This window comes from Camellia sinensis, chromosome 11 (assembly GCF_055761805.1).
Source record: "Camellia sinensis isolate YWXY chromosome 11, ASM5576180v1, whole genome shotgun sequence".
In the NCBI taxonomy this organism is placed as follows: Eukaryota; Viridiplantae; Streptophyta; class Magnoliopsida; order Ericales; family Theaceae; genus Camellia; species Camellia sinensis.
Window position 1 is genome coordinate 113,903,522 of NC_138971.1, and position 13,157 is coordinate 113,916,678.

General features: G+C 36.0%; 1 protein-coding gene across 5 annotated transcripts in view; it reads left to right on the top strand.

The window, feature by feature from the left end:
* LOC114283263 (Golgi SNAP receptor complex member 1-1) overlaps positions 1-12,468 on the top strand; it is a 31,368-nt gene extending 18,900 nt beyond the window's left edge. For 2 of the 5 annotated variants that reach the window (XR_014344347.1, XR_014344348.1), the window contains exons 4-7: positions 8,645-8,758; positions 9,107-9,220; positions 9,875-9,925; positions 12,272-12,468. Coding sequence is in view for 3 of the 5 variants with exons in the window: in XM_028226078.2 (XP_028081879.2) it covers positions 8,645-8,758; positions 9,107-9,220 (228 nt within the window). In the remaining 2 variants the exon portion in view is untranslated. Of the gene's footprint in view, positions 1-8,644; positions 8,759-9,106; positions 9,221-9,547; positions 9,853-9,874; positions 10,018-12,271 lie in introns of those variants that run through there. The other 3 variants (XM_028226078.2, XM_028226080.2, XM_028226079.2) reach the window with 2 other exon arrangements.
* Positions 12,469-13,157: the final 689 nt, after the last annotated feature.

The following is a 13,157-nucleotide window of genomic DNA, read 5'->3' on the forward strand; positions in this document are numbered from 1 at the left end:
GCTCCTTTATGGGTCCGACAAGACTCTGTAAACTGTCCCGACATAGATTCCGGTTAGTTTTTACAAGGGTCCGACAAGACTTTGTAAACTGTCCCGACATAGATTCCGGTTAGTTTCTACACGGGTCCGACAAGACTCTGTAAACTGTCCCGACATTGATTCCGGTTAGTTTCTACAAGGGTCCAGCAAGACTCCGTAAACTGTCACCACAACTGTCACAATAGTGTCTGCTACAACGGTCCGACATGACCCCGTAAACTGTCTGCTACAACGGTCCGACATGACCCCGTAAACTGTCTTCTACACCGGTCCGACATGACCCCGTAAACTGTCTTCTACACCGGTCCGACATGACCCCATAAACTGTCTTCTACATCGGTCCGACATGACCCCATAAACTGTCTTCTACATCGGTCTGACACCACCATACAGTGTCCTCTACAACGTTATGACACCCCCATACCGTGTCCTCTACAACGTTATGACACCACCATCCAGTGTCTTCACCAATGGTCTGACACGACCATACAGTGTCACTTATCCTCTTTTATTTTTATGTATTTTCTTGTTTTGTTACTCTCTCCAAACTCAAGTTGGTTAGTTCCTATCCCCCTTGAGTTTGCGGGGGCTGTTAAAATCCACCTACTCTCCACCTACTTCACCCACTTAAACCTACTCCACTAAACCTAACCCACTACACCACTACCACCTCCACTTCACCTACTCCTTACCTACTACACACTCACCCTCTTCTATATATAGGAATCATGAATCATTGTAATAGACAATCAATATTCATCAATCAATAATACATATATTTTTACATTAATTTTATTTTTTATTTTTTATTTATTTATTTATTTTTTTTTAAGAAAAAAAAAATTTGAGAACAAAGAAAATTCTTATATTTATTAGAAAATATGAGAAACTAGAGAGAGAGAGAGAGAGAGAGAGAGAGAGAGAGAGGATAAAACAAGCATGATTGAGTCACTCATTCTATTTCTTTATTACCATAAAGTACTTTTTTTAAAAAAGATTGTCACCTCTATTTTATTTATTTATAATACTGCTAGAATTTTAATTTTGTTTTATTTTGTATTTATGTTTTTCTTTTTATAAAGGAAAGCCCCTTTTGACAACTAGGCCTTTAAACTTTTTTGTCTTATGAACTTCTAATATTCATAGATATCTTTCTGGATTGTTAGAGCAAGAAGCGTAACTAAATCAACATGTTGGATTTTGTAATTATTATGCATTTTGTACATAAGTTTAAGTTTCTATTTCCAAATAATTTCATACGCTTCCAAAGTTTTTGTAATTTCCCTTATGTTTTGAAATGTTTCCTTTTCCAAGCTAACTGACACAACATATTGTAGGGTGTTGTGCCATGGAATTGTTGAGTGAGCATGGGATGGGCAAGGGTGGCTTGGCTTCGTCAAGCAGTCCCTTGGTCATGCCTCGGGGCTTCCCATTCTTTGGCTTATTCACTTGGTGCTTTGGCCTGCAGCTAGGGCGCTGTGTGCCCTAGTAGTCCAAGGTAGTATACGTTGGTGATTGATATACCCTCGTGTAGGCTAGGCACATAACCCTAGTGAATTGCATAAGAGATTTTGTGCAACCCTTGCTGGCTTGCCATGTGGAGGGTGAAGACCCTGAAATGGCGATGATGTGGCATCCATAGGGCCTCGTCACATAGAAAAAATTATCCATGTACCCATAGTTAACCAACCAACCAAACCAAAACCAAACCAAGCCTTAAATCTCATCAAATGGGGTCGACTATATGAATCCTTCTTCTCCACGCAGCTCTATCAAAGGCCATTTTGTTAGTTAAATTAAGTATATCCATATCTCTATTTACAACACTAGCCAACATTAATCTAGGCCTACCTGGTCCCCTAACACTTCCATCTATCTTCACTACATCGCATCTCTTCACTACTTCCTCTGTTGGTCTCCGTTGAATATGACCAAACCATCTCAATTGATTATCTCTCAACTTTTCTTCTATCGGTGCTACTCTTACCCATTTCCTAATACACTTATTCCTAATTTTGTCTTGTCTTGTCTTGTCTAGTCTTGTCACACATCTACCTTAGCATCCTCATCTCAGCCACACTCATCTTATTCACATGTTGTTTCTTGTTTACCCAACACTCCATCCCATACAACATCGCTGGTCTAATAGTCGTTCTATAGAACTTACGTCTTAGTCTAGTGGGTATTCATTTATCGCACAGTACCCCAGATGCATTTCTCCACTTACACCATCTCGCCTTAATCCTATGGGCCACATCTGCATCAATCTCCTCCACCGTTGTAATAATCGACCCTAAATAACGAAATTGTTCACTCTTAGGCAGTTTTTGGTTCTCAATCTTCACTTTTCCTCTGCTTTCATTGTTACTGTTACTAAATTTACGCTTCATGTACTTTGTTTTAGTTCTCCTTATCTGGAATCCTTTAAATTCAAGTGCTTTTCTCCAAATCTCCAACTTTGTGTTAACTCCTTCATTAGTCTCATCCACTAGCACGATATCGTCCGCAAAAAGTATATATCATGGCACGTCATCCTGAATATTTCTCGTCAACTCATCCATAATTAAAGTAAAAATATAAGGACTCAAGGTAGATCCTTAGTGTAACCCTATAGTGATAGGAAATTCAGTTGTCTCTCCAGCAGGCGATCTAATAGTGGTCACCACGCTTTCATACATGTCCCTAATCATATCAATGTAACCTTTTGTCACTCATTTTTTCTCTAACACCCATCATATTATATCCTGAGGCACTTTATCATATGCTTTCTCAAGGTCGATTAACACAATATGAATGTCTCTTTTCTTTTCTCTATACTTTTCTATTACTCTCCTCAAAAGATAGATCGCTTCCATTGTTGACCTGTCAGGCATAAAACCAAATCGATTCTCTGACATCTATGTTGTATCTCACAATCGGCATTCCATCACCCTCTCCCACACTTTCATTATATGACACATTAGCTTGATTTCTCTATAGTTATTGCAATTATGGACATTTCTTTTATTCTTATAGATTGGCACTAAAATACTCTTCCTCCACTCATCTGGCATATCCCTAGTCAACAAAATTTTGCTAAACAACCTAGTCAACCAAGCAATCCCCTTTTTATCCAAATACTTTCAAGCTTCAATAGGAATATCATCGGGTCCTAAAGCTTTATTTGATTTCATCTTCTTAAATGCAATCTCTACTACAAAATTCCTAATCCTACGATAGAATCTATAGTCTTGGTTTATTGTACTATTGGCTATTTTTTCCCTTATTGACGTACCTTTATGTTCCTCATTTAATAATATCTCAAAATAGTTCTTCCATCTTTCCTTAATCTCTTCATTATTCACTAATACCTTAGAATTCTCACTCTTGATGCACTTAACTTGATTAAAATCTCTTGTTTTCCTCTCCCGTATTTTAGCAAGTTTGTATACCTCCTTCTCTCCCTCCTTACTATCTAGTTTAGTGTATAGGTCATCATAAGCTCTCAACCTAGCCTCTCACTACTTTCTTAACCTCCTTATTAGCCAATCTTTAGCTCTTGAGGTTTTCCTCAGCTCTATCATTCTGCCACTTTTTAAAGCACTCTTTTTTTGCCTTAACTACCGCTTGAACCTCTTTTCTCTACCACCAAGTTTTCCTTGAGCTGGGTCTCATTCCTTTCGACTCTCTAAGCCCTTACCTTGAGATTCTCCTTATACAATTGGCCATCGAGTTCCACATAGTGTTAGCATCATCTTCCAAGTCTCAAGTACCTTCCTTATCCATTCTATTCTTAAGTATTATTAGTTTATCCCTTTTAGGTCCCACCATCTCGTCCTAGGATGCCCACCATCCTTCCTAACTTGGTATTGCCCTTTAAAACACAAATCTAGTACCAAAATCCTATATTGAGAGGCCAGACTTTCTCCAGGAATCGATTTACAATCATTGCATTTTAGGCGGTCCACTTTTCTCACTAAGTAATCTATTTGACTCTTAATTGACCCACTCTTAAAAGTTATCAAATGCTCCTCCCTCTTCTTATACATAGTATTGGCCACCACTAGGTTAGAAGCTAATGCAAAATCTAAGATACTCTCTCCAGCCTCATTTCTGTCACTAAAACTATATCCATCATACACCATTTCATAGCCTAATTTATCTATGCCTACATGGCCATTAAAATCTCCACCTATAATCAGGTTCTCTCCTACGGGTATCTACTGTAAGATTTCATTCATTTGCTCCAAAAAATCCCTCTTAATCTGATCATCTAATCCTACTTGAGAGGTGTATGCACTAATAATGTTCACTTTATTCACTCAAATAACTAGTTTAACTAACATAATCTTATCTCCTTTCCTAATGATAGTCATTACACTCTCCACAAGACCCTTGGAAATTATAATTCCTACTCCATTCCTACGTCTATCCTTACCACTATAATACAGTTTAAAATCGGTATCCTTAATTTCCTTACCTTTCTCATCCGTTCACTTAGTTTCTTGTACGCAAGCTATACTAACTCTCCTCCTAATTATAGCATCTACCAATTCCATCGTCTTACCAATTAAGGTTCCTATATTCTAAGTGGCTACCCTAAACCTATAGTTTTGGATTAGCTTCTTTACTCGTGCTCGTCCAGGAAAACGCTAGAATCTTTACCCATTTTTCACCGCACCCCGGCGTTGATGCGGCACCCCTTGCTCACTTTCGAAACACCCGGAGGCGGGCGCAATGCGTCACTTGAGGGGAACGATCTAGCATTTAAACGATTCAAAGTAGGATTTATTGTCATAAGGGATCCGAGTGGCTTTTTTACGTGTTGGTTGTTGGCTACCTAACACAACCCTCCTCCTTTTTCTGGGCTTAGGACCGGCAGAGTTGTACACATCCCTGGCGGAGTTATCCATGTACCCACGGTTATCAATGAAATTATTCCAGTGATAATTAAATAATATTTCTATAGTTTGATGAGATTAATTCCTGTTAAATATACCTTTGTTTTTGCGTTTGATTATTAATGTCTAAGTGCGTGTAATGAAGCTTTATCTGGCTTCATGTGTGTGAGGTGAGTCTCAAGGCTTAATTCTCCTTTGAAAACTATGTTTATAGACAATAAATGAAATTCAGTATAAAAAGAAAGTAGACTGCAAGTACAGGAGAACAGATCAGCAACTGAGTATAAAACGATATATGTAATGAAACATGAAAAGGAGCACAAAAAAGGAAAGATATGAATGTGAAAACAACCAATATCCCTAAAGAGTAGTGAAGGGCCACAAGAAATTAGCAAGATGAGTGTGTCTCTCGTTTAGGTGGTTCAGCCTCTTATGTTGGTGCCTTCAGGATCAATTGGACCATCATGTTAGATGCCAGGTTCTGCACTTCTCTGCGTATGTGATAGCTCACCAAGGCCTTTGTGAGGAATTGACTCCTGTTTAGCTCCTTTTTTTTTATTTTTTTTTATTTTTAAAAGTATGTGGTATTATCCTCAGATCTCTACAATTTCATCCCCTAACAATTTTCTTCTCATGTCTTAGAGAGTACTGATTGAAGTTGAACTTCAAGTGCTTTGAATCTGGACACATCCATTGTTAGAATTTACCATCACCTACCACCAATTTACCATCACCTACCACCACCTACTCCTCACCTACTACACTCACCCTCTCCTATATAATGAGCCACTCACCATTTGTAATTGAAATCATCAGATAACAATCAATAATACATAAATTTTTACATGGTATCAGAGCCAGCTGGGAGTTTAACTGTTGCACTTCATTTGTCCTGCTCTGCAGCCGGTGTGATAAGGTTGTGACCGCCGTCATGGTTTCCACACATGACTTCAGAGTATACTGATTGGCCTCAATATCAGTTTGCACCGCCATTTTTTGCTCCACCGACCGCATCGGAAAGTTCAAAGGAGCAAACCCAGAAGTGTTTAGTTGGGGTTCACTGGCCACCGCACCAGTTATTTCTCTTGTGGACTCGTTCAGTTCTGGAAAGAGCGTAAGCAGACCACGGGAAGAGGAGGCCATGTTCTGGGTAGCTGGACGGGAAGAAGAGGCCATGTTATGGTTGCTGAGTGTTTCAGAGATGGGTTGGTTACAGAGTGTTTACAGAGTGTTACCAGTGTATCTCTCTCAGCCCACGAAGAGTTTTTCAGAGGTTTCAGACTGGTTTGATTTCCACATGTTCTCTCAGCCTCCGCCTTCATTTATATAGCACATGACGAAGAGGCCGACACGCGCACTGTCGATCACGTGCATCGCCGCGTGTCTGGCGGGCCTTTTGATGGCACGTCTTTTTATGGATTGGGCACGCCTTTTGATGGCACGCCTTTTTATGGATTGGGCACGCCTTTTGATGGCACGCCTTTTGAAAGATTGGGCACACCTTTTGAGGGTGCGACTTTTTAAGGGTCCGACAAGACTCTGTAAACTGTCCCGACATTGATTCCGGTTAGCTCCTTCATGGGTCCGACAAGACTTTGTAAACTGTCCCGACATTGATTCCGGTTTGTTTCTACAAGGGTCCAGCAAGACTCCGTAAACTGTCACAACAACTGTCACAACATTGTCTGCTACAACGGTCCGACATGACCCCATAAACTGTATTCTACAACGGTCCGACATGACCCCATAAACTGTCTTCTACATCGGTCCAACACGAGCCAGTGTCTTCTACATCGGTCTGCCATAACCATACAGTCTTCTACAACGGTCTGACACGACCATACAGTGTCTCCTATCCATTTTTTATTTTTCAGATTATTTTCTTGTTTTGTTACTCTCTTCAAACTCAAGTTGGTTAGTTCCTATCCCCCTTGAGTTTGCGGGGGGCTGTTAGAATTTACCATCACCTACCACCAATTTACCATCACCTACCACCACCTACTCCTCACCTACTCCTCACCTACTACACTCACCCTCTCCTATATAATGAGCCACTCACCATTTGTAATTGAAATCATCAGATAACAATCAATAATACATAAATTTTTACATCCATGTATCAACAAAAGTTGAGGAAAATTTGTGTTATGGCATTAACTGCCAGTAACTAATCATATGCAGTAGTTCTGTCCTTTTCAATTCTTGATGCTCAAAAGTTAACATTGGAGTGTGGAATTTAGTTACTTTCTGCAAAGAATCAGACTTCCTTCCACTTCTTATTTTCCTAGTCCTTCAAACAGACATCACAGTTACTTCTGTGAAACATATTCAAATTGTATGTTCAAGATCAGATATGATCTTTTGTAGGAGAAAACTGTGATTTTTTATTGATTGCCAAACATGTTTTAGCTATAAGAGCTTTTGCTGTAGCACATACAAGTTTCATCTTTGCATATTCAATATATGATCTTGTGTTATATTGTTTTCAAGTGCTTGACCTGTCAATCTTGTTACAAGTGCTTTGCGGAGTGCAAGAGACACGGTACATAGAAAAGAACAACAGACTTGTTAACTTGGTTTCTCTCTGATATATGCCACTGTTAATATTTTCTTGAAGCAGAATTACATGATGAATACTCGATTTAAAATTTGATTAGGTTTTTAAATGCTGTGAGCCACAATTTGCAGATGTAAATCACCAGCTAGGTTTTAATTTTTCTGTGCTGTGATCCAGTCATTGTACTATTGGGATCCCTCATTTCATTAATACTCTATTACATGGTTGTGTAGAATGTAGAGTAACCAAGGTTCTTAGGTGCTTGCTAATACAGATGTTGGTAATGTGTAAGGCCACAATTTCATAAACTTAATTCTTCCTGAGCAAATGCAACCAGCTGGCGGAAAAGAGTAGGCAATTTGAACTTAGTTATCATATATATCTACTAATATATATTGACAAAATGATGAATTTCAATTACTATACTTTCTTTGCTAGTTTCTCTTTAATTTTAACAATTACAGATTTAAAGAAGAGATACTGATCCAAAAATAAAGGCTTATGGTTATGGATTTTGTATTTTAAGATGAATTGAAGAGGGGAAAATTTGTCCAAGAGCTAGGTGGTGAAACTTTAAGGAGAAAAACAACACAATGGTAAGTAGAGAAAAGTGAAATTCAAAATGAATGATCACTGTTAAGTACCATATGAGAGTCTGAAGTGAATCATTCTTCTAAAGTTAAAATAACTATCAGACCAAACTGAGCATATTATCGAGCCTGGCCAAGATGAAGGTAGGGTGGGGTAGGTGGGAGGGGGCATAAAGCAGTAAGTTGAATGTACGTGGTGATTTGATCATAAGTTTGGTGCTGGGGAGATAAAACACATTACAAACTTTAGTTTGGAAGACAATAGAGATGGATCATTAGAGTTCTGTGCATCCCTCTCATATGATATTTGATCTTCTATTCAGTAATTTACTTTTAGGTTCTTGGCTCGTTATTTTTGCCACATGAGTATTCAAAGTGATCAGATTATGAAAATACTGTACAAACTTATTTATATCCAAAAAAAAAAAAAAATGCTGTGCAAACTTCTTAAAAGAAGTGTAATATAACCTTAGTGAAGTTGAATAATGCAAATGCCAATACCTCAAGGGAGGTACATGATATTTGTTTCTGCTTTGTGCATGTGTCTATTTGTGTCCACTAATGTGGTTTTGCTGCAGATGGATTCGGTGATTTCTCAAGCACAAGAGACCCTCGGTACACTCGTCTTTCAAAGATCAACATTTGGAGGCATCAATTCAAAGCTTAGCAATGTCAGCAGCCGACTTCCAACGGTATGGGAAATAAGTTGCCACTTGGTTTTGCATTCTTATAAATGCTGGTTTCTTGTTAATGATTGATTGGGTGTTTAGAAAAAATATGGGGGAGGGAGAAAAGTGGTTATACCATTTTGGTTTCCATAGCATTTGACTGTATGCGGTGCCTTAAAGAAGTCACCAGAACAAAACAAATTTTACTGTAAACTTGGACATGGAGCATTTTGAATTGCTCTGAAGCCAAGAATCATTGAAAATGCTATGGACACAAAATGGAATGAGTTGTGTGAGTGCCAAATATGGTTCTGCGCCAAGGGATTACTTCAGTGAAATTTATTGTTAGCTGGGTAAATTCGTATTTTGCAGGTGAATCATATTCTCTCATCAATAAAGAGGAAAAAGTCCATGGACACTATCATCCTTTCCTTGGTTGCTTCTGTCTGCACATTTCTCATTTTGATTTATTGGATGACCAAATAGGTAATGTTGCGAGCCTCGCTACTGGTCCTCCTTCCATTATATTGTTTGTAAATACCCTGTTGGTTTGTCAATAATTTTTGTTATATTCTTTATATGTATCATGGTATATTACTTGTGACATGGCATTAGAAAATCAGTGTCATTAAAACTTCATACCTTTGAACTTTACTCATGCTCCAATTGTCTGGCAGAAATTGCATTTTATGTCATTTCTGATTACTTCAGTGGCCAATTTAATATGAAATTACTGCATTGAGTTGTGGTCTTGTGTTAGAGATATATTGTGTATGAAGGAGTCAAAAAGTTACTGGATTTGTTACTTTGTAGGAACTGAAAGGTTGATTATTATTGATGTTGATGGAAAAACTACATCAACATGCTCTACAAGAACAAAGTGATTACATGGTGCTCATCGAGAATTCTTTTAGACTGCATTTGGTAGTGTGGAATTTGTGCTTTGGAATTGGAATTGCAATTGCGGTTTCTATTAACTGAAATCCAAACTTTGAGCTAAAATTACTTGTAATCTCAATTTCACTCATACCAATCTCTTCACCCGATGTCACCATTATCTACCTTATGTTTAACATTTTATTCTAGTAATGGTAAGATCAGAGAAATCTTTCTTAAAAGTTTCACTGTGTTTGGATCTAGGATTTAGGGAGGGATTTGTGAAGAGGAAGAGAAGGCGAAAGCAACAAAAAGGTAATATTAGTGATAAATTGCTATATCTTGATATCAAGGTAGCTATTACTATTTCCTCATAACTAGAAGGCAGAGAGAAAACCAAATGGAAAGGAAGAGAAGAATGCAGGGAAATAAAAAGGGTGGGGTGAATATAATAGCAGAAAAAGCAATGACTGCAGGGAGAAAAATGAACCGTCAAAGGAAAGAAAACAGTTGGAAATTAGGCTCAGGATAGTATCTGAACCAAATAGCAGTTGCAAGTTTGTTTTTCTAATTTTTAATTATTATTATTATTATTTTTTTTTAAAAAAAAAAAAAATAAACAAAAAGCATAGGCTCTAGGATGACAAACTAAGAAGTAGGAGTATTTACGTATAGGTCTTAGGCTAAGTTTGGCTACTCTTAAAAAATTCAAAAAGTCAAAAAGTCACTATCCTATTTAAATCACATCATCTTATTTAAGTCACATCACCTCTTTAACACATCACTTCAAACCCAACCCAAACTCAACTCATATTTCATAAAATGTCAAAAAGTGTACTTATTTAGTCTTCCCAAACTTGGCCTTAATAAGTGGATTTATTATTTAATAGGTCTTATGAGAAAAATTTGTCATAAAAAAAGTCACTAATTGTAAATTTTAACAACAATTTATAAAAAGTATGACAAAAAAAGTCACTAATTGTCAATTTTTAGCGATATATATAAAAATTTGTCACAAAAAATTTATTTTTAGCAACAAAATCATTAAGATTTATTTTTAATAAGACTTGATGAGAATTAAGTTCAACTATTAAGATCTATTGATAGTTTACCCTAAAAAGTATTGCCAACCAAGTCATACCTATTGGAGTGGTGGGTCTCGTGAACAAGCAACACTACTTAGCTGATTTAGGTTGGGAGAAATTTTAGAGTTCACACACATTTATTAGCATAGTCTGATTTAGAACTCATACGACTTAAAAGTTTAAGTTATGAGGTCTATCTAATATGGGAAATTTGGTTATAAATTTCCTTTACCTTCTTTTCATTGTTAGAAGGACTAAGAAAAAAATTATATTTTTTAAACCCCCTCATAATTATAAAATCTTGCATAAAGAACAAAATTTATTATTTAAATATTTTATCAGATTATTATACCCTCACATATACACAATCCAGATACAAAATTTATCTTCTCTCTCGTTTCTCACTTCTAACACTAGCTTCCTCCATGGCCGGAGCTGTGTCATTCATAAGCTCCGACGATCTCTCTCTGCATCTTCTCAACTCTCCTCCTTCAACTGTTCATCTTCTATCTCGTCTCTCTCTTCTAATCCTAGCTTCCTCCATGGCCGAAGCTGTGGAGAACTTACAAATCGTGCTGATACATATATATATCTATATATATGTGTGTGTTTGTGTGTTTTGAGATTTGAATTCGAATATATATATATATATATATGTGTGTGTGTGTGTGTGTGTGTGTGTGTGTTTTGAGATTTGAATTCGAATATATAGATTTTTGAAAGCTCAAAGTTTTAAAAATCTGAAAAATCTGTAAAATCTGAAGAACCAGGGTATGAAAAATTGAGATTTCTCTAAAATTTTCAGATTATAGGCCTGATTAAAGGATTATAGGCATGATTCAATGTTTTTCAAAGTAAACATCGATTGATTCAAGGATTATAGGCCTGATTCAAAGTTCAAAGTTCCATCGATTTTTCAGAGTAAACATCAAATTTCATTTGATAGAACCAGAGTAAAATTTTACTCTGGTTCTATTGCTCTGTTTTTTTCATTTGACAGAACCAGAGCAAAATTTTACTTTTATACAGAGTAAAATTTTACTTTTAGCTTCAGAGTCTTACAGTTTACTTATTTTTCAGAGTAAAATTTTACTTTTATACAGAGTAAAATTTTACTCTGAAATACATAGTGAAAATGTCTTAATAGGAGAGCTGATAGAAGTTTTAAAATATCAGGAGGTTTTGAAAGTACTTATATAATTCTTGTCTTTTTGAAAGAGAAATTAGATAGTGAGGGGGTTATGACCAAATTCCCCATCTAATATATGTGTGTGTTTAGAAAGGTGACTATTTTAGTAGATTATTTTAATTTTTGACTATTTTAGTAGGTTAAAATTTTTGTGTTTGAAAAGATAATTGGATTTTTTTTAATTGGATGTGATGTTTGTGAAAGAAAAAATAAAATGATTATAGGTTTGATGTGACATTTTATCTTATTAGTTATTTTAATTTATTTTTTCTTTTTGTGAATTTTAGCTCAAAAAGAAAAAAAAAAATAGTCTTTGCCAAACAGGGCCATCAAGACATTATTTATTTATTTAATTATTTTTTTTTGTCTGATGTGAGACTATAACAGGTTAGAGGTTGGGATTGATTATGAAGTCAAGACATGTGTATTCAAGTGAAATCAAGAAAATTATAGATTTGAGTTAATAATAATAAGTTATATTATGAATGTATTATTGAAAGGTGAGTTGTCCTCTTTTTGAGTAGTTAACCATTTTTCCGATATTTTATGGGTGCCAAGTGTTGGAAGACTGTTTCCTTTGTTTTTTTTTCTTCTACTTTTTCAAACATGGTTTGTTTTGCAACAATACATCCCACTAATTTGGGAGTACTAATGGACCACTAATGAGGTGGAAATTCAAAAAAAAAAAAAAACTTAAAGCCAAAACATCACATCAGTTAATGGAACTCACTCTCTAGAACTCCTTTAGTGCTCCCAATTTAGAGTTTTCAGACATTTTTCGTTTGTTTTGAGAGAAAGATATATCTAAGTAAAGAGATATTGATCCAATATGATTAGACAAGAGCAAATGGAACATGGAATCATATGGAGTGTCTCCATTTTACACAAGCCAATGAAAATGTAATGTTAAACTACACTCAACCATTTCTTTTTATTTATTTTTTTTAATGTGGGTGGGGTTTCATTAGGAGAAACAAGTTTGGTTAAAATGAAAGTAGGAGCTACTTTGCGAAAATTATTAGATTAATAATAAATAAAGCTAAGATTATACCTATCTCATGGGTTTACTTTGTAGATTTTATGATGTTAAAATAATCCCCCAATACTTTTCGGTCATTTGTTGCTATGCTATGCTATGCTATTCTTTTGACTGCAACGTATACGATGCTTTATTTTTAAATTTATTTTGTTATTAGTAAATATCTTTTTATTATTTTTAAATAAAAGTATCTTTTTAAAATCTGTTTAGACAACACCATCCTAAAAAAAATTA